The sequence below is a fragment of the Dama dama genome, chromosome 16, assembly GCF_033118175.1.
Source record: "Dama dama isolate Ldn47 chromosome 16, ASM3311817v1, whole genome shotgun sequence".
Taxonomy (NCBI): Eukaryota; Metazoa; Chordata; class Mammalia; order Artiodactyla; family Cervidae; genus Dama; species Dama dama.
In genome coordinates this window covers 15,383,759-15,409,133 of record NC_083696.1, presented here as the reverse complement: position 1 = coordinate 15,409,133, position 25,375 = coordinate 15,383,759, and the positions used below count along the sequence as shown (strand labels likewise).

The window sequence follows — 25,375 nt, the reverse complement described above, 5'->3', positions numbered from 1 at the left end:
TGAGTGTTCCAAATTTGCTGGCATATTGAGTGCAGCACTTTCACAGCATCATCTCTTAGGATTTGAAATAGCTCAACTGGAATTCCATCACCTCCACAAGCTTTGTTGGTAGTGATGCTTTCTAAGGCCCACTTGACTTCGCATTCCAGGATGTCTGGCTCTAGGTGAGTGATCACACCATTGTGGTTATCTGGGTCGTGAAGATCTTTTTTGTATAGTTCTTCTCTGTATTCTTGCCACTTCTTAATATTTTCTGCTTCTGTTAGATCCATACCATTTCTGTCCTTAATTGTGCCCATCTTTGCATGGAATGTTCCCTTGGTATCTCTGATTTTTTTGAAGAGATCTCTAGTCTTTCCCATTCTTTGGGAAAAGAATTCTAGTCTTTCCTCTATTTCTTTGCATTGATCACATAGGAAGGCTTTCTTATCTCTCCTTGCTATTCTTTGGAACTCTGCATTCAAATAGATATATCGTTCCTTTTCTTCTTTGCCTTTTGCTGCTTTTCTTTTCTCAGCTATTTGTAAGACCTCAAAAAGACAAAATCGTCATCTGAGGAGGTGTTACAAACTCTGTGTATAAATAGTCACAAGTCAGAGACCAGCATTCTCTGCTGAACTGCTCATCTCAGGGTTGGATTAAGAATGGATGGACTGACACCCTCTTGGATGTTGGTTCCATTGTAGATATTTCTGGCCATGCCAGGGGTAAAGACGGAACTTGTGTGGCCTGCAGTTGAGTACAGAGCTTTTCTCGGGATTCACTCTCCTCTGCTTCACCTTCTGTATGTTCCCATGACCACAAGTCGGGCCCTCGGAGCAAGCACAGGGTCTCTTTTTTACTTTCCTTTCTTAAGCTTGGAATGAAAGAAAATAGTCTTAATGATGATTTTTAACATATGTGACATACCCTTCACTGCTAACAATCTGTTTATCTTTCTAACTGGGCATGAAACCACCCTCTTCTGCTCTTCTGGCCGGGCCTCGCGAACAAACTGTGATTTTATATAGCTCGGCAGGTAGACTTTTTTGGGATAAGTGAAATCAGACCTACTCACGTCTTCGTCGCTTTAGAGCCTGAAGTGTTAAAGTTTGTATTATTCACAAACTCCAAGTAAGAGCAAGAAAGAGTGTGTCTTGGCACAAGAGAGGACAGTAAAGCTGTCAGGAGACCCCCAAAATTGTCACCTTGGCATTCTTTCAAATGAATCCCAAGTGGGGATCTGCTTATTTTTGTAAATAAACCTGTCCACCTGATTCTAACCAGGAAAGAAGGAACTTTATGACACAGGTGCGTAGAGTTGTTCTTTTCACACTGCCATCTGAGGCAGGTGATGAATTTCCCCTCTTGGAATGCTTTCTCCACGACTTCTTGCATTTTTATTTCTTCAAGTTTCATATCACAGAAGTACCAGTGTGGAAATCGAAGAATTTGTTTTTTTGCGATAGAGTAATTAATATGCCTTAGACCCTAGAAACGAGAAAAAATGTATTGTCAAATGCCTTCCCCTTGGGGAAGTTTACCCAAGAGAGTTGTTCATGTGCTAGACTAGGGGTGGTGGAAGGTAGGAGAGACAGATTGACCTGGCTGATCATCACATTAGGAGCCACTTTGTGATTTTGTGATAAAGGGATTGAAGCTGTCCAGCGTCTTGTGTCCGAGGTGAATGCCAGCATGCGTGCTAACTTGTGGGCCTCACTGAGGTGGGTGCTGAGTCTTGGAGGCAGTTGTTTTGGCGCTCAGTTGTATCCAACTCTTTGCAACCCCATGAACTCACCAGGCTCCTCTGTCTATGGGATTCTCCAGGAATACTGGAGTGGGTTGCCATTTCCTTCTCCAGGGGATCTTCCCCACCCAGGGATAGAGCCCAAGTCTCCTGCATCTCCTGCATTGGTAGGCAGAATTTTTACCACTGAGCCACCTTGGAAGCCCACGATGGAGGCAGTGGTGGCTGCTTACTGGGAAACGGACTGTTCTTTGATTTGGTGTCTGGGTAGACTTGTGAGTGGTCGACAACTCTGGGCAGTTAGACCTGACTGTGGCCTTGTCAGTTGCAGAATTTCTTTCCTACAGAATGGAAGGCAAGCCAAAACCAGTGCTGCCTAGAGGTTAGGGCTGACCAGGGTCCTGGGGTGGTGGTACTTACCCAGGAGCTTACGTTCCTGTTAACAAGGGAGGCGGGCAGAGAGTGCCTTTTGCTTCATTGTGCGTGTGTCTTAAACAGAAACTAGTGTTGAGAGCTTAAATAGAAAACATCTCAAACAATCCATGAAATGGTAAACAAACCTGCTATTGAGGGAAAGAAAGAGAAGTTGACAATTGCATTATTCTGATCCTGAGTGGGTTCATCAGCTAAGGTCGAGGAATAAAGAAAAAGGAGATAAAAAGAATCGGGTGAAATGAATTCAGTTGTGTCATTTCTTTCTTCCTTTGTCTTCGGTTTACACCTGGTAATGAACCCATGGAGGCTTGGAGATATTGTTCAAGTTTCCTTTTGTTTTATTTGTGTGTGTGTATGGCAGGTTTGTTTACAATTTCCAAAGGGTTTTTTTTTTTTTTTTCTTTTCCTCAACCCTGAGGAATACAAATTGAGGAGGGGGAGGAGAAAGCAAGAAGGGAAGGTATTTTAGTATTTTGAAGACAGGAGGTGGCCCCACAATACAGGAAGCCGCTGTTTTTGTTTTTCTTTTCAAAGAGGCCGACGGGATGGATGGTACCAGTTTCATCAAATGTGAGTTTTTACAGAGCCCTCGTGTGTCCCACCTGGGGGAGTCACACTTTGGAAAATTAAGTGTCCATCAAATCAGGAGGAGGCTGGTTCAGTTCCTGTCCTGTTTTACCCCTGCTTTTTTGAAAAGCGTAAGAAAAGAGCCCTTTGTTTTCTTTTCAAGGAAAGTTACACTGAAATTCATCTGTACGAGATTCACAGAGTCCATTTGTGTCTTTCATGGGTAGCCATAGGTTATACAGGACAATGTTGATGACAGTGTTGGTGAATTCCTGACCTCAACATTCAGATCGGTGTGTTGGGTAAAGGTTGAAGACCTTTCCCCCCACCCCCCCACTTTCTCTCTTTTTTTTTTTTTAAACTTAAAAAAAAAATTGTTTAAAGAGGAAACTGAGATTTTTCTCACCTGCCTTTTACATCAGCTTTCCCCACCGCATGCCAGTCGAGCTTCACAGGCTTAAGATTTGTGCCTGTCACTTCCGACATTTTCCTCCGAATTGCAAAACTTTCAAATACCTTTCAGGGAGACTTGTTTGGAATTTCATTTTAATGGGATTTATGAATAAATCTCCATCTTAATGCTGACTAAGCTTTAAACATCCATTCCTGGAGAACACTATTGGATTTTTATATTTTAAAATTTAAATCACTTGACAGTGAAGGCATAAAACATTTTTATATTTGTGAGTGCCATGTGCTTGAGCATTTCTGTTGAAGACCCTTTTTTTTTTTCTTTTTTTCCGGTTGGCTTGAATAATTCTGTTCTGCAAAGTTGGAGATACTGCGTCTTCTACTTTCCTTTCTCGTGCGGATGCCTGTGTACATTATGCGGGCTCATTTATCTCACCTACAGGGACGGGTATTCTGTGGCAGCCTGTTGCCACACTGCAATTTCCTTTAAAAGACAGTTTACTTTCTTCCTTCACTTTGAAACCTTTAACCTCAGAATTTTATTTTTAAATGCCACGAACCCTCAAAGTCAGATTAAAAGAGGTGACGCTTCCTGCCTTCCCCCAGAGATGCGTTGTAGAATGTAAATGAAGATGAAAGCTGGGATCACAGTCAGCCCCCTTTAAAAAAAAAGTACTCGAAACTTCTTTCAGGGGTTTTCAAGTGTCAAACCTGTGTTCTCTGTGTCTGCTGTAATTCTCTGCTATCTGTCCACAGACTCATCCTACTCTGAGCCTCCAGATGTTCAGCAGCAGTTGAACCACTATCAGTCCGCTGCTCTGGCGAGAAACAACAGCCGTGTGAGCCCTGTGCCTCTTTCTGGGGCCGCGGCGGGTGCTGAGCAGAAAACGGAAGCCATTCTTCACTGCGAATTCTGTGAATTCTCCTCTGGCTATATCCAGAGCATCAGGCGCCATTACAGGGACAAACACGGAGGGAAGAAGCTCTTCAAGTGCAAAGACTGCTCCTTTTACACAGGCTTTAAGTAAGTGGTGTAAAGAACAGCCTTGAGGAACAAGGTGGCTGCGCCTGCTCCGCCCCTCACTACACTCTTCCCTTACACTCCTCTCTCTGGAGCTCAAGGGAGGCCCTGCCCAAGGGATGATGGACAGGTGGGGTCCAGTCTTCACAAAAGGAGGCTAGTTCCAGAGACTGCTTTTGGGTTTGGGGAAGGGATGAAGAGCTATATGAGAACCAGTGAGTTTAAAAATCAGAGCAAATGGGTGCCCGAGGAGTGTGAATGATTTCCCTGACCCAGTGCATGAAGCAGTGAGTGTTTTCCCTTTTGGAAAACTATGCCCTCCACCTCCCCACCTTTTATTTTGTCTCTGGGAAAAATAGTCTTCTCAGAAGCAAAGTCAAAGTCAAGAGAGAATATCTAGCGATAGTGACACTCTGCTACCCTTGTAAAGAATTCTTATTTCTTAAGATCATATTATTGAAAGAGAACCAAGACTTCACACTGGGAAGACTAAACTTGAACAATCACAGAAAGATTGTTCCCACATAGAGAAAGATAATCCACAGTCAGTTTTGCTCCTTTATGACAAAGATTGGAGTGTTTCCTTTCATTTAATCTAAGCTCCTGTGATTTCATCTCATCCTGGGAGATTCCACTTAGGGTCATAGTTACAAGTGTAGAATACGGAGCCTGACTGCCTGGGTTTGAACCCCAACTTTGCCACTTACTGACGGTGTGACTTTGGACAAGTTACTAAACCTGTCTGTGTCTCTGGTTCCATATCTGTAAAATAAAGATAATAATAGTACCTACCTCATAGGGCTCTTGTGAGGAGTAAGAAAATAATAAATGAAGCCATAAAGTGCTTAGCATAGTGCTTGGCACAAAGGAAATGCAAAATGTTTTTGTATCATAGAAAGCTATTATAATGAGATTAGATGCTATAGTACAGATATGAAGCTATTATTATCTGCTCCTGTTGCAGTCAGGGCCTTGGCTTTAGGTCACTCCAGTATTTCAATATATACTCCACATGGAGAGGCTGGCGAGGATGGGCTTCATAAGCCCTCCAAACTTGAATTGATAGAAAAACAAGTCTCTATTCCAGCAACATCTTAGTCACTGGGATTTGATGGAAAAACTGTAACATCTCTGACTGTTAATGTGGTTCAGTTGTTTTATAGATAAATATGCATGTGACCTTAGAACTGAGAGAAGTCGAGAAGGACTCAGATAACAAGGGCCCATTGACAGGTGTACATGTTTCCCCAGAGAGAGGCACTCAGGTTAATAAGAAGAGGACCTTGCCCATTAAACTTTGGGTTTCATCCATTTTTATGAGACATTTAAGGCTTTGTAAAATTTGAATTTTGAAACGGATGGCACGAGGGAGGCACAGGTACTCTCCATGTTCGAGCTGGTATAACAGCTGAGCGTCTTTACGTGGTCATCAACCATCCTGCTTTCCCAACCAACCAGCCCTCCCTCCTTCCCTGGGAAGAGTCACCGAGGCAGCTGATGAATCATCCCAGCTTCTCCTTCCAAGCGTGATGAGAAATCCATTCTCGTAGGGATTTTGTTTTATATTTTTAACAGGCAACTGCTCATTTTCAAAAGTAAAATGGGGAGTCTATTTCTTTTTTTTCAAACTTGCCCTGAGCCCAGCCAAGTAGCAAAATTTCCCCCAAAGAAGGGACCACTGCAGAAGAGTGCTCGGTCATTGCCCGAAAGACTGAGGAACTTGTGCTCAGCAAGCGCGATGAACCACTATAATTCTGGGTAACCCACCCCCGCAGCAGGGTGTCTCCAAAGGACTGCTGGCAAGGGGTGTGAGTGTGATGCATCTGGGTCCCACTCATCGCCTCTCTCCCCGCTCCCTCCCAGATCTGCTTTTACTATGCACGTGGAAGCCGGGCATTCGGCGGTCCCCGAGGAGGGCCCCAAAGATCTCCGCTGTCCTCTCTGCCTCTATCACACCAAATACAAGCGCAACATGATCGACCATATTGTACTGCACCGAGGTAACCTTCTGGGCTTGGTTTTCTTGGGATGCCAGGGGTGGGAGGAGGCTGGCTCGGGTGGCATTAGAGGGAGGCTGTCTCAAGGTGGCAGCAACACCTTTGCCCTGGTCCCTTGTTCCCCCCCTTATCTCCCCAAAATAAATCACAGCGGTCACCCCAGTGACAGCCAACAGGGTAAGAGCATCTTCCTGCTGAGAGGATTTCCTCCACCTGGAGGGAGGCAAAGGTGATGGAGTCTGCAGTGAACACTTCTGCGGGGCTTACCCCTGAGAGAGAGATTTTACATCCCGAGTCTTCTGCTCTCACGACCTTGCTAAGGAGGGAGTGAATGAGAAGCAGAGTGGGTGGGTGAACTCATGGTAAAAGGTGAAGAGCCCTGTGGTTGTAAGCAGTTCTTTGAAGGAAGAGCAAAATGATGATCTCCAAAGCAGAATGTGGGATTTCCCTTGAAGTGGATGGAGAAAATTCCTATAACTAGAAGTAGCCTGAAATATATTAATTTTTATTTTTTTAATATTTTGTGCCACACAGCCTGTGGCATCTTAGTTTCCCAGCCAGGGGCTAAACCCACATCCCCTGCATTGGAAGGGCAGAGTCTTAACCATTGGACTGCCAGGAAATCCCAGCCTGATACATATTAAATGCCATAGACTGTGGGTTTAAATTCTGGCTTTAAAGCCTCTTGTGTTTTACCTCTTCTCCATAAAGAGATGATGATTATGCCTCTGAGGTAGCATGTTGAGTGTCTAGTGTGTTCCGTGTGAATGCATCTTGGGTGTTTGTAAATGCTGGTTCCTTTGATATATTGGGATACTTCATTTAGGTTTTTTCTTTGAACTGAGTTTACTGCTGGCCAATTAAAAACCATTAAACAGCACGTGCCCTCTGCATTGGAAGGAAAAATATGTAACAACTATACTTTGTCCGGAAGAGATTCCAGCCAGAGTTGGATGGAAAAAGATGACTAGAGTACCCGTTACTATTTCCACCGGCTGACCTTTCTGTCTCTCCTTCCTTCCTCCCTCCCTCCTTTTCTTCCTCTTCCTGCCTATCTTGCTTCCTTTGCCTCTAACCTGGGAAAGCTTTTCAGTATTTGCCACCTGTGACTCAAATGCATTAAGTGTCTTCTGCTGCCCTGCGGAGATGTTACTCTGAAATACTGGGTATTCGGGGAGCATTTCCAGTGTTTCCAGTATTTCCCCAGAGCCACTGCCTTTGGCCGGCGCCTTTTGTGACATGTCACCCACATCTGCTACAGACCCCAGGGAAGATCAACCTTCAGCACCCTCAGGTCTCCCTTCTCCCCAGGCAGACTCGAGGCGTGAGTTGCCTGCTGGCAAGGACATCCGCCTGCAAGCCGTGCAGGAACGTTTAGGCAGGAACTTCTGGGATCTCTTGTGGTGTGCTGCCTTAGTCACGTGGCTTCTGGTCCCTGGGCCCATGTGTCTGTCAAGGGCTCCATGTCCTCCGCTGCTTGGAACGAGGCCGTGAGTCGTGCTGCTGTGGAGCAGACAGGAGCTGTAAGACCCCACCTCAGCAGTGGAGTCTCTCTCGTTTCCATTTGCTGCCTGCTGGGATCAAGCTTCCCAGGTGGCACTAGTGGTAAAGAACCTGTCAGCCGGTGCAGGAGATGCAGGAGACTCAAGTTTGATTCCTGGGTCGGAAAGATCCCCTGGAGGAGGGCATGGCAACCCACTCCAGTATTCTTGCCTGGAGAATCCCATGGACAGAGAAGCCTGGTGGGCTACAGTCTGTGGGGTCACAAGGAATTGGACGTGACTGCAGACACTTAAACTCGCACATGACATGCCTGCTGGGATCAGAGTCTTGATGCCTAATGCAAGCTCGCTGACTTTCCTTCCCTGAGCTGAGAGTCCAGGAAACGAGAAGGCAGAGGGAAACACTTAATGCCTGGAGCACGCCACACCTGACCCAGTACTTCTCACACACGGTCGCTTCATCATCCAGCCACACTGGGAGGGACGATACAGGACCTGTAGTCCTGCTTTATGTATGTGAAGCTTGAAGCTGGTAAAAACTATTTTTTCTTTGTTTTAGTGTAGTGTTTTAGGATCATTTCACAAAGAATTGAAGATATGTTAAAGATAGTTGTGCAGAACTGTAGGATTGAAAATGAAAGAGGAGATTGGGGCAAATGCAGAATAAGGAAAAAGTAGTTCAAAGTTCACGCGAAAGTATGAGAACAGTCACCTAGAGTTTTGGTGTCTGCCGCAAGATACTGCATGCTCGTTAGCAGCGGGCTATCGTCTCAGCCCTGGGACTCTGGCCCACTGTGGGGGAGACAACAACGGAATCAATTGGATTTGGGGTGTTCATTAGACTTTTGAATGTTCAAGAAGCTGAGGTGCTGGAACCTGAAAGGGGTTTCTCCGGGGGGTTCTCCTGAGCGGGGGGCTGTGTGTGAAGTAGTGCATGCTGTCCCCAACCTGAAAACAGTGGTGAACTCGCTGGACCTGTGAGGGTGCAAATAGTTCAACCAGAGTCACCCAAGCGGTGAGCAGGGAAGCTGTGAGTCAACCCCAGGTTTCTGATCCCATGATCCTTGCATCGTATTGCCTGTCACTGGTTCCTTACAGTCTCTTCTGTTGATTTATAGAGATAATTTATATTAGAAGAGCGTCAGCATGTGTAGAGTTTGTCCTCATGGGGGTCAGAAAGTGCGCAATCTGGAATGAACATGAGTATTTGAGGACTGTTGTAATAGCGACAACACCCGCAACGACAGTGATGGTTACTGTCACTGAGGACTTTCAGGTAGCAGGTGCTGGGCTGAGTGCTTGCCAGTGAGTCGTTTCATGGAATTTTCACAAAACCCTAAGTGGTGGGTATTAACCATTATCCCTGATGACAAGGGAGAAAACAGGTTCAGAAAGATTGAGCATCTTACCCAAGGTCAGATGACTAATAAACGACCCAGCTGGGATCTGATCCCAGGCCTGCCCCCTCCCTGGTCCAAGCCTTTACCCACCAGGCATCACTGTCTCACTCTTGGAAAGGTGGTTGGTGTCACTCCGTCGAGCATTCCAGCGGCTGCGGTATCTGGGTCCGGGGATAGAGCCGTCTGAAGGTTGGGGGTCAGAGACGGGAACCACGGAGCCACAGGGAGGCAGGGCACTTTGGGATAGCATGTCTGCCATCCGCATCCTGGCTTTGGGGTCCATCTCAGTCAAGATGGCGGCTCAGTGGGGAGCTAGTCTTGACAAAGAAGACAGGGTTGGGTGGGTGTCTGCCTGGCAGTTTTGAGTTGGGGCTGAACTCAGAGTAACAAGACGTGGCTGAATCTGCACCTGTGCTCTCCTTACTCTTTGGTCTCTGGGGCCTGCAGTAAGAGATCTTTCTGAGACTTTGGTTAATTAAAATACTTGGAATGAATGGCAAGAAAAACAACTTCTGAGCCGGCCCTGAGAATAAGCTGCTGCTTGCAGGAATAGAGTCTCCTTAGCTTTTTGTCCAGACAAATTGCTGTATTTAAATAGGCAAGAAGGAAAAAGGAATTCATTCCACTCCTGGGTGATCTGAATGAGAAATAGCCATGGAATCACATCGGCTGCTACAAAAGAGAGCATTCTGTTGGTCCATGCATTCAGGAGACATGTATTATTTGCTTGTTCCTTGCCATATCGTGCTGGGTTCTTTGAGCCAGTCTGCCCTCCTCAAGAAGATGAAGTGTGTGCGTAAGTATGTTTAAGATAGTGAGTGATAAGTATCTAGGAGATTGACAGTGGCAGATGTATTTCTGTTTGCAGTAGAGAAAGGTGGTGGAGGGTGGTGGCTTTTAAACTGATCCATGATAACATTTCAGCAGTCAGAGAAAACTTGAGGTGGGTGTATTCGTTATGTAGGGGACTTAACAGAAATGGATTCTTTTTCCGTTTTGGAGCCTAGAAGTCTGAAATGCAGTTGTTCATAGGGCTGTGTTACCCCTGAAGACTCTGGGGGAGAATCCTTCCTAGATTCTTCCCAACTTCTCCTGGCTCCCGACTTTGCTTGGCATCCCTTGCCTTGTGGCCATATCACTCCAGTCTCTCCCTCCCTCTGCACATGGCCTTTTTCTGTGTGTGTGCGTGTGTGTGTGTATGTGTCCGTGTGTGTTCTCTCTTCTTCTTACCCTGACTTTAGGGCACACCCTAATCCCGTACGACATTATCTTGACTAACATGTGAAGATCTCAGGTCTCAATAAGGTTACATTCTGAGGGGCCAGGTGGACATTAATTTCTGGGGACTCCATTTGACTCATTACAGAGTGTAAGGAAAATTTTAACAAACCACCCAGGTGAGTAGAGGGAAGATGTGTTTACAGAGTGAAATTAGAAGGTACCAGGAGGCAAGGCTAGAAAGGTATATTCCGGTCAAATGAAAGAGGGCTTGGATCCCATCGCAGGAATACAATGCTACTCTGTAGACAGATGGGAAGCTGGGGTACTGATGAGACACCTGGTGAGTTCTAATTTAGCAGAGACTAAAGCCAAGGATTATAGACCCATCTCTTTGAGGAACTGTGAACTTAAGTCAGATCAACATTTCATGAGGTTCACCATGATGGGACCAGTGTAACCAGGGAAAAATTAAGCCCTGAGGCTTCTGGTTCAAGGAGAAAGTGGTATGATGTTGGAAGGGTTTTCATTCATGTTACAAATGTTTATTGAGCACCCACCACATGCTAGCATTGCTTTGAGCTCTAGGGATACTGCCAGAAGAGTCAGGCAAGGTTTGGGCACCAAAGGAGCGTGAACTTTAGTAGGAAGAGAGACAGTGAACAAGGGAAGAAATAGTTTCAGAGTACATGAATGTTTTTGGTTGCTCAGTCATGTCCAACTCTTTGCAGCCGCATGGACTGTAGCCCACCAGGCTCTTCTGTCCATGTGATTCTCCAGGAAAGAATACTGGAGTGGGTTGCCATTTCCTTCTCTAGGAGATCTTTGCGACCCAGGGATCAAACCCAGGCTTCCTGCATTATAGGCAGATTCAGGGAATCCAGAGTACATTTCTACGAGTTCTTATAACCATTGGGAGCACAATGAATGCCTCATGTGTTGCTTGGCCTGGATGTCCCTTATATACCTATAGCAAACCTGAGAAATTGGGCAAAAATTGAATTATAGGCATGAAACAGTTTCATCAAATATTTATAATTACGGAGCTGTGTAATCACTGAGATTGGTCTCCAGTTGGCTTATAAACTTAAAATTTCTGTTTCTTAGCCTGTAACCTCAATACACACATAAATGCTAAATATAACTGAACCCTGCAGGTGGGTTATCTTTTTGGAACAGAGCTAATCTCCCCTCATATATCTGATCAGTATCATTTTTTTCTTGAGAAAAAAAAATACTACAGTGAGATTGACAGTCTTTCATCTTATTCAGTGAAATTACATGTTCCCTTCATCCCCATCACATACTTCTTCCTGTTAAAGGTACAGTTCCCAGCTCTTGTCTGGCTTGAGGAGGGTAGCTTGGCTAATGTCAAAACTTAACTTTTTACAGGAACTGCCGTGCTTCTGTTTACATGTGCCTGTTTATGGTTATACTTGGGGACGGTGGCTTTCTGGTCCTCAGCGTTTGTCACTGGTTTGTGAGTTAGAGTAACGGATAGATCTTTGGTTTGGCCCAGCGAGGGTCTTGGCCCTCTACCACAGCAGTCTGCATTCAGAGTGGGTTGGAATGAGTGACTTCCAAATCCCCACCCCGAAGCCCCGCCCCCAGCCCCCAGCCCCCCCCACCCCCACCCCCTGCACCCCCCCACCGCTGCCCCCAGCCTGGCACATTGTGGGGAGGAAACCCACGTGTGTTGTGGGCTGCCTTTCAGGAAGAATTGTTATTTGGTGATTCTGGGCTCCACAGTGATGTGGGTTTTTTTCACTGTTTTGAGTAGAAATGACCCCCTCTCCCCCGACCGCCCCCCTTAGTAGTAGCGATTTTATAGATTATTTTCCCACCCAGCACATACTTCTTGGCTCTTGATGAACCTTAGCACCCACATGCTTTAAGGTGGCGCTGCTCCAGGCTGGAACCTCTTGAGTTTTGTGTCCAGCTGCAGCACTTTTTAAGTATCTTTTAGGTATGAGTAGATGAGAGACACGATCTATCTTGTAGTCAAAACTGGTGAAGTCATCATATTTTTGCAGCCCGTGCTGGAAGCTGAGTCACAATGCGTGTGATTCAGGCCTTGATTTCTTACCCAAGGTAATTTTGAGAGGTGTGAAGTCAAGAAAAGACCCACAGTTGTCGCTTCCCCCTGTAGGAAAAGCCCCAAGTGGCTGAGCTTCCGTAGCCAAGACAGGGCTCAGGCCCTACCTGGAAACAGTCCAGTCTCCCGGCTTCTGTCCTTCACTGGCCTCCACCATGAATAACCTCATTCAGAAAATGCTGTCGGTCCTTTGCCCGCCTTCCAAAGTCTGTCTTGTTTTTTTTTATCTTGGTCCTGTTAGCCATGTTTGTAGAAAGCGGGGGAAAAGGTAACTTTCTTTTCTAAAATTAACAGCCATAACCCATGTAACTAAGAGACTTGGGAGTTATTGTAGTTAATGTCTTAGTTTGGAAATGAGGAAGTCTTACCTTTCAGAATGAGTCATCAGGGAAATGACCTTTTATGAGATCCAGGAGATACTTGAAAGAAATTTAGATAAAAATGGTTGCCTTAGACACTGAGAGCTTTTGCGATTTTGAACTATTAGGAATAAAAGGCTGAGAAGTGCCCGGCATACAGATTGGATGTGACTGGAGAGTTCTTTATAGGAGAGACAGAGGAGGGTGCATGCAGGCAAAGGTCAGTGGACCCGGGCTCCCAGGCCACAACTTCGTGCTGAATTAGAGGACTGACTTTGAGGAAGTAGCTGAACTGAGCCGTTTTCAGTTTTCACTGAAGACTCTCAAAACTGACTTTGCGGGGTGTTGTGAGAATAAAAAGTAGCCCAGAGAGTCCAACACATTAACCATGCTTGAAACGTAGTGAGCTCTTAATAAGTGGGAGTGGCTGTTTCCATTCAGTGTTACAATTTCATCTCCAAGGTATTATTCTGAATGCTCCCGACTTTGTGCAAAATGCAATGAGACACACATAGTGAAATTGGAAACTGCAAAGAAAACTAACCAAAGGAATTGAAAAGGAGACCTATAAGAAAAAACAAGTTTGAAAGAAGCAATTATTTACAGCGGAGAAGGGAAGGCTGGAGAGCAACTGAATGACTGTCTTCAAGATGTTGGAGGCATCGTTATGTGGAAACTTACAGCTAGCTGTTCTCCGTCTCCACCAAGATGGACAGAAGCAGGGCAGGTGGGATAGGCCAGAGCCAAAGAAAGAGCAGGGAAGGAGTTGAAGTGGCAAAACTTTATAAATCAGGAGCAAACACAGAGAGCAAGGGAGGGGGGTGCAAGTCTCAAAGAAGGTGCCAGAAAAGTTCACATCAACACTTCCCCATGACCACCTGAGGGGTAGGGTGTGGGGGCCGGTCTCCTGGCTTCAGCCTGGACCCTCATCTCTTGCTGTGGGCGCCAGCTTGCTGATGTCTACACATCCAGGGCGGTTGGACTGGATACCTGGCACTTGACTTGGAGCAGTGTCTGAACCAGGGTCCATCGCGCCTTCTCATGATGCAGCTGTCTGGAGGCATTTTCTGTTGTCACGATGGGGAGGAGGGGCCACTGCTGGTGTTGCTGGGCAGGGGCCTGGGGTGCTGGTATACATCCTACAATGCATAGGAAACCTCCCAGAGGAAAGAATTACCTGGCATCAAAACATCAGTAGCACTGCTATTGAGAAGTCCTGGATTAGAAGCATAGAACGACCGTCATAGCCCTGGCTTCCTTCAGGCTCATTAGTTTACACCAAAGCATTTTTTTTTCCCTCCCATTTACACCAAACCGTGGAACTAACTGAATGGTTAGAAGACTGTTACAACATTTGCTATTCTAAGAAAATGTGTGGATTCCATTATAATCATGTGTTTCTTAGCTGTCTGTGCGACTTTGGTTTAAAAATATTTATATTTCTAAATAAGCGACTGACTCTTTGTATAGGGAAAATAACATATGCATTAGAGCTCCCGGGAGTATGGTGCAGACACCACCCTTCCACGCTTCCTCTGCCCACATTCTCGCTGGCCAATTAATCGCTGCAGGCAGGGACTGCCCTGCAGCGAGCATGTGCTGGTCGAGAGGCAGGCAGGCCTTCGGGTGGGAGAAACTCCCCAAGGGCCAGACACAGGCCAGCCCCAGAGGGAGGGCTCCCAGAGCGAGCGACTTCAGCGCACAGCATCCTGATGCTCTGTGAATGTTGTTCCTGATGACCGAGGATATAGCGCGCCTTCCTGACTTAATAATACATTGCTGTTTCTAAATAATATAAGTGTATGTTGTGTGCGTCCATTTGTAAACTTTGAGAGTCTTCTGAAATCCAGACACAGCATGAAAACACATGCTATATTTGATCCTTGCATAAATAGCACAGATTTTAATTTTATCCCAGTTATGGATATCTGGCGCGTGTGCCGATACTCTGGGCAGACTGGTGTGAAATTTAATTTGAGCAGTTAAACACAAGGGTGAGAGAGTACGAAATAAACAAGAACACACACTCTTCCAGCCCTACAGCATTTGGTATGTCAACAGGAAAAGCACCCAAATCCTCTCTTTTATTTTCTCCCTTGGTGACAATCACATTACAGATTTGTCTGAAAAGGCACAAATCCTCCACATCTCCCACGCCACCGCCACCCCACCTCTCCTGGAAGATTGCCTACAGACATTTCATCTGCGGGAACTCTTCCCGAGGTGGGGTTGGAGTTTCAGTGAATGAAAGTGTCCAGGATTCTTTGCTTTCAGATTTGATCTTAGAAATTCTTTTGGTTTCAAGAACAGGCAAACAGTCTCCTTGAGACCGTCTTGGAAGGGGAAACAGGAATGGAATTGGAAATGATGGGAGAGAATCGATTTGCAATTCGGTAGACAGACATGGGTGGGGTCCCAGTTTAGGCAGGTACAGAGTCTGTGACCTTTGGAGAGGGACTTGAGAGCTCAGTTCCTGTTTTACTACTTTGTAGAAATGGGACTAACTTCGGCCTAACAGAGCTGCCAGGGAGGTATACAGTGGTGCCACATAGGTGCTCCAAGAATGTCGTTTTCCTTCCCCCTTACGGACATCTTGTTGTTGTTGTTCAGTTGCTAAGTCATGTCCAACTCTTTTATGACCCCACAGACTGTATTTAACCCTCCAGGCTCCTCTGTCCATGGCATTTCCCAGGCAGGAACACTGGAGTGGTTAAGGATGTCTGCGTGAGCCTAAATGCCACTTGCCGGGGAAGTAAGATGCGCAGGTGGTTGCTGCTGATAACCATTCATGTTGGTGAAACTTCTATTCTTGTCTCCTTTAATCACCTCCATTCAGAAATCCGCCAGCACCTTTCAGCCTGCCCACTCCTATTTATAGGTCATTCTGGGTATCAAGTACGCAGAGCTGTTGGCCTTAGAAGCACCCACGTGTCCCAGTGGACTGTTGACTCGGGGGGTGGGAGGGTGGGAGGAGGTCTGTGTGCAGTTCACAGACCGGCAGCCTTGAGAAGTTCCAACAGTGGATGGGGGGATTTTTCCTTATACTCCCAAGAAAGACCATCTGCTTTCCATGAGTAAAAGTTCCCATCTTTGTATTCAATTTGTTTCCACAGAAGAGCGGGTTGTCCCCATTGAAGTGTGCCGGTCCAAACTGTCCAAATACTTGCAGGGAGTAGTTTTCCGCTGTGATAAGTGTACCTTCACCTGCTCCAGTGACGAGAGCCTCCAGCAGCACATAGAAAAGCACAATGAACTGAAACCTTACAAATGCCAGCTCTGCTACTTTGAGACCAAGCATACGGACGAACTGGACCGCCACCTCCGGGACGAGCATAAGGTAGGGGCCTGGCCTCAACTGGACCACCACCTCCGGGACGAGCATAAGGTAGGGGCCTGGCCTCCCCGCCCCAGCCCGGCACGGCGGCGGGAGGGCCCGGGCCGGATCCAGCTGTGCCGCTCTGTGCAGGACGGATGCACGTGCTGAAATCAGGTTTAAAGCGAGGTTCCGTCTATTCTATTGTCAATGAACTGTAAGGTCCTTTTAGAAAATGGGAGCACAGATGAGGGAAAGAAAACCATCCATGATGCCACCCCCCCCGCCCCACCCACATCTCACTGCTTAATGTTTTTGGGTCTCTTCTGTGCCCACTTTCCTTGGTTTTATTTCATTCTGAGTATATGTGATCCCTTATATGAAAGAGTGGATCTTCTCTTTCTTGTTTTCATCTTACCCTAACTGGAGTACTTCACCATATTATTTTAAATGTATTATCACAAAGATTGATAAATTTTTTCTGTAAAGGGCTAGGTAGTAAATATTTTAGGCTTTGCAGGCCAGATGGTCTCAGTGGCAACAGTTCAGCTCTGCCCTTGTAGCAAGAAAGGAGCCCTAGAGAAGACATCAATGAATGGGCATGGCTGTGTTTCAATAAAACTTTATTTACAAAATTAAGCAACAGGCTGTGGACCTATAGTTACTGGCCCCTTCTCTCTGATGGCTCTGCCAGCAAGTGCCTCAATCATGTAGGTTGTTTCCAGCATATTGCTGACTACAGAAATTTTCCAAGTCATTGCTGTTCATGTCTAAGCATTATAAGGACTGTAAGATGTGTGTTTTATTTGCGGGAGGGAACAGATTGGTACAGGACATAAAATATGGGATTTATGAAAAAAATTATCTTCCAAAAGTCTGCTGATCAGAGGGTAAGATCATCCCAGGTGGCTTCCTCGCTTCTCAGAGGATAACATAGCAGGGATTAAGACCATTGTTTCTGGTTTTGTATATTGTCCAGAGTTTGGGGAGTGTGTGTGGCGTGGGTCGGGGCGGGGGGGGGGGGGAGAGTGGCGGGGGGGAGCGGCAGGGAGTATGATTAGTATAGTATTTGTTCCATGAAAAGAGCCTATTCAAATGTTTTGTAATTAACCAACAAATCCCAAACATCTAGTGAGTGTTTACTTAAGGTACAATGAGAAGCACTTTTGATATTGTTTTCTTTTTCTTGCTGTATACTGTCAGTGGAAATATAGTTCCTCTTCTGGACTTAAAACCCAAGTTAGAAAGATTCCTGTCTGAGTCATGTACACCCAAGGGTTAGAATTTTTCTGTAGGGTGTTGAGAGAAGGCTGAGCTTTATCATCCACCTACAATTTAATAGCATTTTTGCTAACTTTTCTGCTTTGGAATGTATTCATTTTCTAATGTGTCTCCCCAAAATGAAAGCAGAGAAAAGCCTGAATTACCTCACTTAAAAGCTTTTAATACCTCAAAAATACCCCCAAATTTTAATGCCCTTTCATATTCAAACTTCCTTGGCATCTCTGCCCCCACACTGAAAGGAAAGTCACTCATCTATGTCAGGCTAAGCTGTTTACATTTATGCGCATGTGTCTTATTTATGTTACCACCTCACATCTTTTTATTATGGTGTTGAAGCCATCAGACTGGTATTTTGGGACAGAGCAAACCTGGAAGGTAGATTCTTCCCCATTGGTTGCATAGTAGCTGTGAGTCACTGGGGAACTCCAGAGAAGACTAGAAACCATACCAGATATGGAAGCAGGCAGGAATGTGAGGGCTTTAGAATAAGCATCAGGCAATTGGGTTACCCTAACTAGGAGCCCAGTTAAGAACTTCTGGAGCCACACAGACCTACGAGTGAATTCCGTCTTCACCGCTTACTGTAGCTGCTTCAGCAAGTTACTTCAATTTCTGTCTCTGTTTCCTGATCTGTAAATGGGAATTGCATATCCTCGCATACCTGACTCAGAAATTTTGTAACATTAAACGAAGTCCTGGTATCTCCCACACTTTGAGAACCATGTCTCAGTCTGTCTGAGTTGAACTGTGCTCAGGTTTAACAGCCACCCATCAGAAAGGCAGTTATGGTTCCTAAAGACCTAAAATAGACTATAAAATCACCGACTATACTTTGCATTTTAGACATGGGCTTTGATGTGTTGTATTTTCACTATGCCATGCTTGGTCCTTTAATCTTACTCTCTCATGGTTGACCAGCTTATTAAGTCCAATGAGCGCCTAATTGAGGCTAAAGAATCACCACTCTCAGCGTGCCTAATGATCTTCATCTTTGTCTCAATTGTTAAGTGTATGAGACTTGTGCTTATTAATGATCCCTTCTTTTCTAAGCGATGAATACAAAATGCAGTTTGGATTTTTAAAATAATTATCCAAACACTGTTTTATAAACAAAGACAGCTGCTGAAAGTGAATTTTTGACTGATAGACAGTGACATTATGAAATGGTCATTCCCTCACATAAAGGATATACAGAAGTCTGATTTCAGCATTCCTGAAAAGGCTGTAAGTGTCAATATACAGTGTACTAAAGAGAAGTTTGCTAATGATTGAGATACAAAAGTCAAGAACCATAAGGTAAGAATTAGAAATTAAAGCCAAAGAATTGGAAAGGAAGAAATAAAACTGTTTTTGTTCACAATGTGATCTTTGTAGTTAGAAAATCCTAAATAATTCATTTAAAAAACTACTGGAATATTCATGAGTTTATCAGAATTGCAGGATATACGATCAATAATAAATTTCTATACACTAGTAATGGACAATCTGAAAATGAAATTTTAAGAAGATCAATTTCATTTGTAATGTCAAAAAGAATAAAATGCTTAAGAATAAACAAAACTGTAAAAGCTATATGCTGAAAACTACAAATGCTATTGAGAAACAAAAGAACTAAATTAATGTAATATATACCATACTCATGGATTAGAAGACTCAGTATTGGTAATGCTTCCCAGACTGATCTGCAGATTCAATGTAATCTATCAGAATCTCAGTAGGCTTTTTTCTTTGGTAGAAATTGATAAACTCACACTGAAATGTATATAGAAATGCCAAGGACCTAGAATAGCATAAGCAGTATGAAAAAAGAACAAAATTGAAAGACTCCTCCTTCCTGATTGCAACTTTTACTGTAAAGCTACAGTGATCCAGAAAGTATGGTATTGACATAAGGACAGATATATGATCAGTAGTGCAGAAGAAAAAGTTCAGAAATAAATCCTGATATATGTGGTCAGTTGATGTTTATTGGAGGTGCCAAGGTAATCAGGAAACAATAGTTTTTCAACAAGTGGTGTTGTTTCAGTTGGATTTCCATATGGAAAATAGAGATTGTTGACCCTTACATCACTCAGTGGACATGAATTTGAGCAAACTTCAGGAGATAATGAAGGACAGGGAAGCTTGGTGTGCTGCAGTCTATGGGGTCACAAAGAGTCATACACCACTTAGTGACTGAACAAGAAACACAACGTCACTCAAATTTCTCTTGGGAAAAATTCTTAGATATGATACAATAGCTGTGATCATTTAAAACATCAATAAATCAGGTGTCATCAAAATTAAATTGTTGCTCTTCAGAAGACACCATTAAGCAAATGAGAAGGCAAGCAACAGATTGGAGGCAAGTATTTGCAAAATAAATAACAAAAGACTTCAACCAAAATATATAAAGAACTTTTGCAACTCAGTAATAAGATTAACAGTTCAATTAAAAATGAGAAAAAGTTCTGAATAGGCACTTTATGCAGAAGGATATGCAAATGAGCTCATGAAAAGATGCTTAATAAGACTCACCATTAATAAGACCCATCCACTATAATGGCTAAAACTAAGAAGACCGACAGCATCAAGTGTTGACGAGGATGTGAAGAAACTGGAAATCTCACACATGGCTGAATGGAATGTTATCTGGCACATCTGCTTTGGAGCATTTTGTCAATTTGTTTAAAAGTGAAACCCACACTTTACCATCTGGCCCAGCAAGTCTACTGTCACATAAAGTGGCTGCATAAACAAAATGTGCTATACCCAGACAGTGGAATACTACTGATCAATAAAAGAAATGAGCGACTGATACATTTAACAGTGTGGCTAAATCTCAGAATCATCATGTTAAATGGACAAAGTGACAGTCATTCAGTCGTGTCTGACTCTTTGTGACCCCCATGAACTGTAGCCTGCCAGGCTCCTCTGTCCATGGGATTCTCCAGGCCAGAATACTGGAGTGGGTAGCCATTCCCTTCTCCAGGGGATCTTCCCAACCCAGGGAAGGAACCCGGGTCTCCCGCATTGCAGGCAGATTCTTTACCATCTGAGCCACCAGGGAAGCCCAAAGCCCGACACAAAATACTAGATGTGCAATTTCTATAAAAGGCAGAATTAAGAAGACAAAGCAGATCAGAAGATGTTTGGGACAGGAGGCTTGGAGCAGGGATCGATGGCAGATGGTATGAGGGTGCTTCTTAGAGTAATAGAAGCTAGTGGAGAGTTGTACCAATGCATACGTTTACTAAAACTCATTGAAATGTTTATTTCAAATAGGTTAATTTCATGGTAATTATACCTCAGTACCTAAAATATGCAAGTTCCCCATGAGCTGACACATGGTCAGCCTTCAGTACATGTTCATTGTCTGCAGTCTTCTTACAAGGTGGATCTTGAGAACAGATAGAGCTATAAAGATGCAGAGATTCAGATGAATGTGTATACTGTCAAAAATAAAACATGCAAAAGACGTAGCAGTTGGTTCTAAACTGAGGTGTACTTGCTTTTCTAGTAAAATGATGTGTTGAGTGTGTTGCTCATTACATTCTTCCACGAGTTGCTTTAGGTGATTTTGTGTGGTGGAGAGAATATATACAAGAAACTAAAAGACACTATGGGATGTATTTTCAGTCACAGGAGTTCTTTAAACAGAACTGGACATTCAAAACTGGACTCCTGAATTCTGCCTGCAAAGTTTGTAAACCTCAGGAATGTCTCTGAAGATGTCAGACTGTATCATTTCATGGACTGGACAGAATACTAGTTCAGCAGAAAGGATCCCTGAAATCAAATAAACCATTCCATTGAAGAACCAAACTCTCAAATGCCCTGGATTTACACTGCTATGTTTATCCTCAGAATGCAAAGGTGAAATAGAAAAGAAGTGACAATCAGTACTTTCATTTTTTTTCTTTTTATTTGTTTTAGCACCTTCATTTAGGTGACACAGAATCTTGTCTTCCTCCATCTTTATCTTTGCACCAGTGAATCTTACTTGTAATCTCTTGGAATCTAAAGTAAACAGTACAGGCTATTTGGAATTTTAGTTTTTCATCCTTCAACTCCCCCCACCCCCCACTTTTTTTTTTTATCTCACAAGGTCTTCTCAAAGTGGACTATTCTATCCTTTCAACCTCTCTTTATGTTCCTCCCTCTCACACACACGCACTCACACACACAGAATGAAGTTATATGTCAGTAGTACCATTTATTAGCAATGCTGGTTCAAGATGAAGGTGTAACATTTCTAGGAACCTTGAAGTCATGAAAAAAGCCAAACCTCACACTTCTCACATTTGGAAAACCACACATATATTTTTCTTTGAAGAAAGTTTAAGTATCTGCAATACCTTGTTAGTATTCTTTATGGTTCTGAAGTCTCTTTGCTAGTTTAAGGAACATAAAAATATATTATCTCTAACTTGGTTTGCTCGTAAAATTGTCATGTTCGCTATATTAAATTTAGAAGGATAGTCTATTCAGGCAATACACATTCACTAATTGAATTTACTTTGAAATGTTTTTAATTTTTTATACAAATGGAGCCTCAGGCGGCTGAACTCTAAGGAACTCGTATCTCTTACTTTTTGTCATTTTGAAGGAAGCAGCAGAACATTCAGCTTAGGAGGAATCGCCAATGTTTTACTTATTCCAGTAAAACTGTTCCATTCTCTGGACCAGTGAAATCCATGATGGCAAAAAAGTCACATCAAATATTTGTTTCCAGGAAAGGAAATGAGAAGAAATAAAAGAAGAACCTTTGCCAACTCCAAATCATAAAATACACTTTAGGCCATGCTTTTTTGAACTGGGTTTACTTTCTGAACTAAGTACTAGCATTCTAGCTTTATCATCTCCATGGATTCCTGCAAGCTGAAGTCTTTCCAAAAGATTGTCATTTCATCTCTGCTCTCCCTCGTGTTAGTTACTTCTGGATTTGTCTACCGTAGACCTGCTTCTTTCATGTATTTTGGAAGACAAAAAAACATCAGAGGTAGATAAGCAGAAGGTATGGTAATTTTTCAGAGGGATGTGCCTGGCAGAACCATAGATGGTATTTCTCAAGTAGGTATTTGAAGATGTTCTTAGCCTGTAACCTTTGGAAGAATCCACTAAAGTCTCCAGCCAGTGGGACTTCCCTAATGGTCCAGTGATTAAGACTTGACCTTCCAATGCAGGGGATGAGGGTTTGATCCTTGATCCTTGAGCTAAGATACTACATGCCTTATGACCAAAAAAAGCAGAATATAAACAAACCATACTGTAACAAATTCAAGAAAGACTTTAAAAATGGGGCATATAAAAAAAAATCTTTAAAATGCATACATTTGTTGCTGTTCAGTCTCCCCGTTGTGTCTGATTCTGTGCGACCCCGTGGACTGCAGCACACCAGACCTCCCTGTCCCTCACCATCTCCCAAAGTTTGCCCAAGTTCTTGTCCTTTGCCTCGGTGATGCCATCCAGCCATCTCATCCTCTGACGCCCTCTTCTCCTTCTGCCCTCAATCTTTCCCAGCATCAGGGACTTTTCCAATAAGTCAGCTGTTCTCATCAGATGACCAAAATATTGGAGCTTCAGCTTCAGCTTCAGTCCTCCCAATGAGTATTCAGGGTTCATTTCCTTTAATATTGACTGGTTTGATCTCCTTGCTGTCCAAGGGACTCTGAGGAGTCTTTCCCAGCACCACAGTTCAAAGGAATGGCAAACCACCCCAGTATACTTGCCATGAGAACCTCATTAACTGTATAAAACACAAAAAGATATGCACCGAAAGATGAGTTTCCCAGGTTGGACGGTGTCCACTATGCTATTGGGGATGAGCGGAGGACAACATACTTACGTGCATACATAAAAAATAAAGTATCCAGCCAAAATGAATGGCCTCTGCTTCCAAACTTGCGTAGAACTTTCCTTTTTCTTCTATTCAGGCACGTGTTCATGCAGCCTCAGCTTCTACTTAACTCTTAACAAGGTTCTGTCTTGCCACTGGGTGCAACATTCTTAAAATGGAAACCACAATATTTAACCTCTCTTTCCTTCTCAAATCTCGCCATGGTGCCCTGCATATAATTAAGTCTCCACTAGCTAGTTGCTAAATAAATCAATAAGTGAAATCACTTATTTGTCCAAATAAGCAGAACATGGCAGCAGCAGCATCTTGGCCTCTGGATTTCCAGTTCTGGAGCTTGGCAGCAGCTCAGTTGGCCGACAACAAAGTTCTTTGACTTTAACGATGCCTTTCACTTGGCTTTCTTGAGTGCTTGTGACTGGGGTTGTGCTGAGATTCTCAAAATGATTGATTTCGTCTGGACTTTTGCTAAGTCAGGTCTGGCAGCAGCATGTTTTCCATTCTAACTCGGTGATCGCAAAAGAAAGTAGGTACTCTCCTTGACTCCTGTGCCCCATACCCTTCCAGTCCTTTACCAGCCTTTATTCTCACTGTCCTTAGAATGGTTTTTACTTTTGAAGGAAATATTCTCAAAAGATTCTTCCTGCTTCATCCCATCAAACTTTGGAATGAACGTTATTGTCACAGTACTTTTTTCTCCCTTATTCTTGTGTTCAGCCAGTGTCCCATGGATAATTTTTACATGTTTTGTAAGCAGTTTTGCATTTCAGCAGATGATCTGCATTTGAATGGGGAAAGCTGGAACTGTGTCACCTGAAGGTGTGAGTTCTAACCTGGCCTATCACTTACTTGTTTTGTGTTCCATTTTCCTCATCTACAAATATGGAAGATGACACATACCTTGCAGAATGATCATAAGGGTTAAGTGATATGTGTAAAAATGACTGGATTAATTTTTAGCATATAATTATTTGGTAAGCATTAGAACAAAATCTTTTAGGAAAATGTCCAGTTTTATTAGCAAGCAAATTTATACCTTGACATACAATATTATGAAGTCCTTTATACTTTATGATTGCCTATGGGTTTTTATGCTACTGGTAAATTCAGATAACGTGTGTTATGTGTCAACTAGATGACTGGCCTTATACTCTGCACTGAGCCTATAAAAGTAAATAAGAAATGGTTGCTACCCTGGAAGAGTTTATAAGCAAACAGGTGAGATGAGCTTAAACAAAGAGTCACATCCAGCATGGTAAGTAATGGATAAAGCTGTCTTTCAAATGGGAGGGGGCGGCATAGTTGCCCAGCAGGTGTGGTGTCATGGCTTATCTTTCATAGAACCGTAATACGCTGGGCTGCATGTCTTCCCTAGAAGCTTTTCCAAGAGCTCTGACTGAAATGCTCATTGAGAATTCCTGACTTTTACCTGCATCTTTGACCATCTCCCTGTAAAATTCATAGAGGCAACACTTTGCTGAACCTTTCTCCCACCGGTTCCTTTCCCTCATTCCCATTCCGACTTTCAGAGACAGGCAAGGAAGACCTGCTGGGGAAACCAACTGAGAGCGTAAGTCAGGGGTGGGCACACGCTGCCCATGGACCAGATCAGACCCACTGCCTATTTATATGGTCTGACAGCCAGGAACGGTTTTGACAGTTTTTAATAGGTTGACAAAAATCAAAAGAGTAATATTTCGTGACATGTGAAATTATATGAAATTCAAATTTCAGTGTCCCTAAATATAGTTTTCTTGGAACACAGTCACGTGCATCCATTTCCATATTGTCTGTGACTGCTTTCAAGATAGAGGATAATTGAGTAGTTGTGACAGACCTCGTGGTCCAGAAAACCTAAGAAAACTTGCTCAACTGGCCTTTCACAGAAAAAGTTTGCTGGCCTGGGCCATAAGTCCTTTAAGATCTTTGTAGCTACATATTCTCAGTTTGTGACTGAGATGGGCATTTCTGATGTAAGAGGCAGTTTTTTCCATGTTCTCTGCTGTCACTTCTTCTAGAAGTAAAAAGTTCACTCGGCCTTTCTCCTTAACATGAGCATGCGCTCTTATGTGATGTGCATCTCCTGATCAGGTGTCTCTTTTGGAATGTACAAGTGTTATCTCGATAGGAGGGGGACTCTGGAAAGGTTAAGTAGGTTTTTCTTCATCATCATCTCCTCCACCTGATGTCTGCTAGGTCACATGAAGATGA

At 43.7% G+C, this 25,375-nt stretch overlaps 1 protein-coding gene across 8 annotated transcripts in view; it reads left to right on the top strand.

The window, feature by feature from the left end:
• The window catches only part of ZNF462 (zinc finger protein 462), a 152,855-nt gene that overhangs the window by 107,222 nt on the left and 20,258 nt on the right, over nucleotides 1-25,375 (top strand). For 6 of the 8 annotated variants that reach the window (XM_061163481.1, XM_061163478.1, XM_061163482.1 and 3 more), the window contains 3 exons: nucleotides 3,896-4,163; nucleotides 6,024-6,160; nucleotides 15,845-16,068. In XM_061163481.1, coding sequence (XP_061019464.1) covers nucleotides 3,896-4,163; nucleotides 6,024-6,160; nucleotides 15,845-16,068 — 629 coding nt within the window. Of the gene's footprint in view, nucleotides 1-3,895; nucleotides 4,164-6,023; nucleotides 6,161-15,844; nucleotides 16,117-25,375 lie in introns of all 8 variants that reach the window. The other 2 variants (XM_061163484.1, XM_061163483.1) reach the window with 1 other exon arrangement.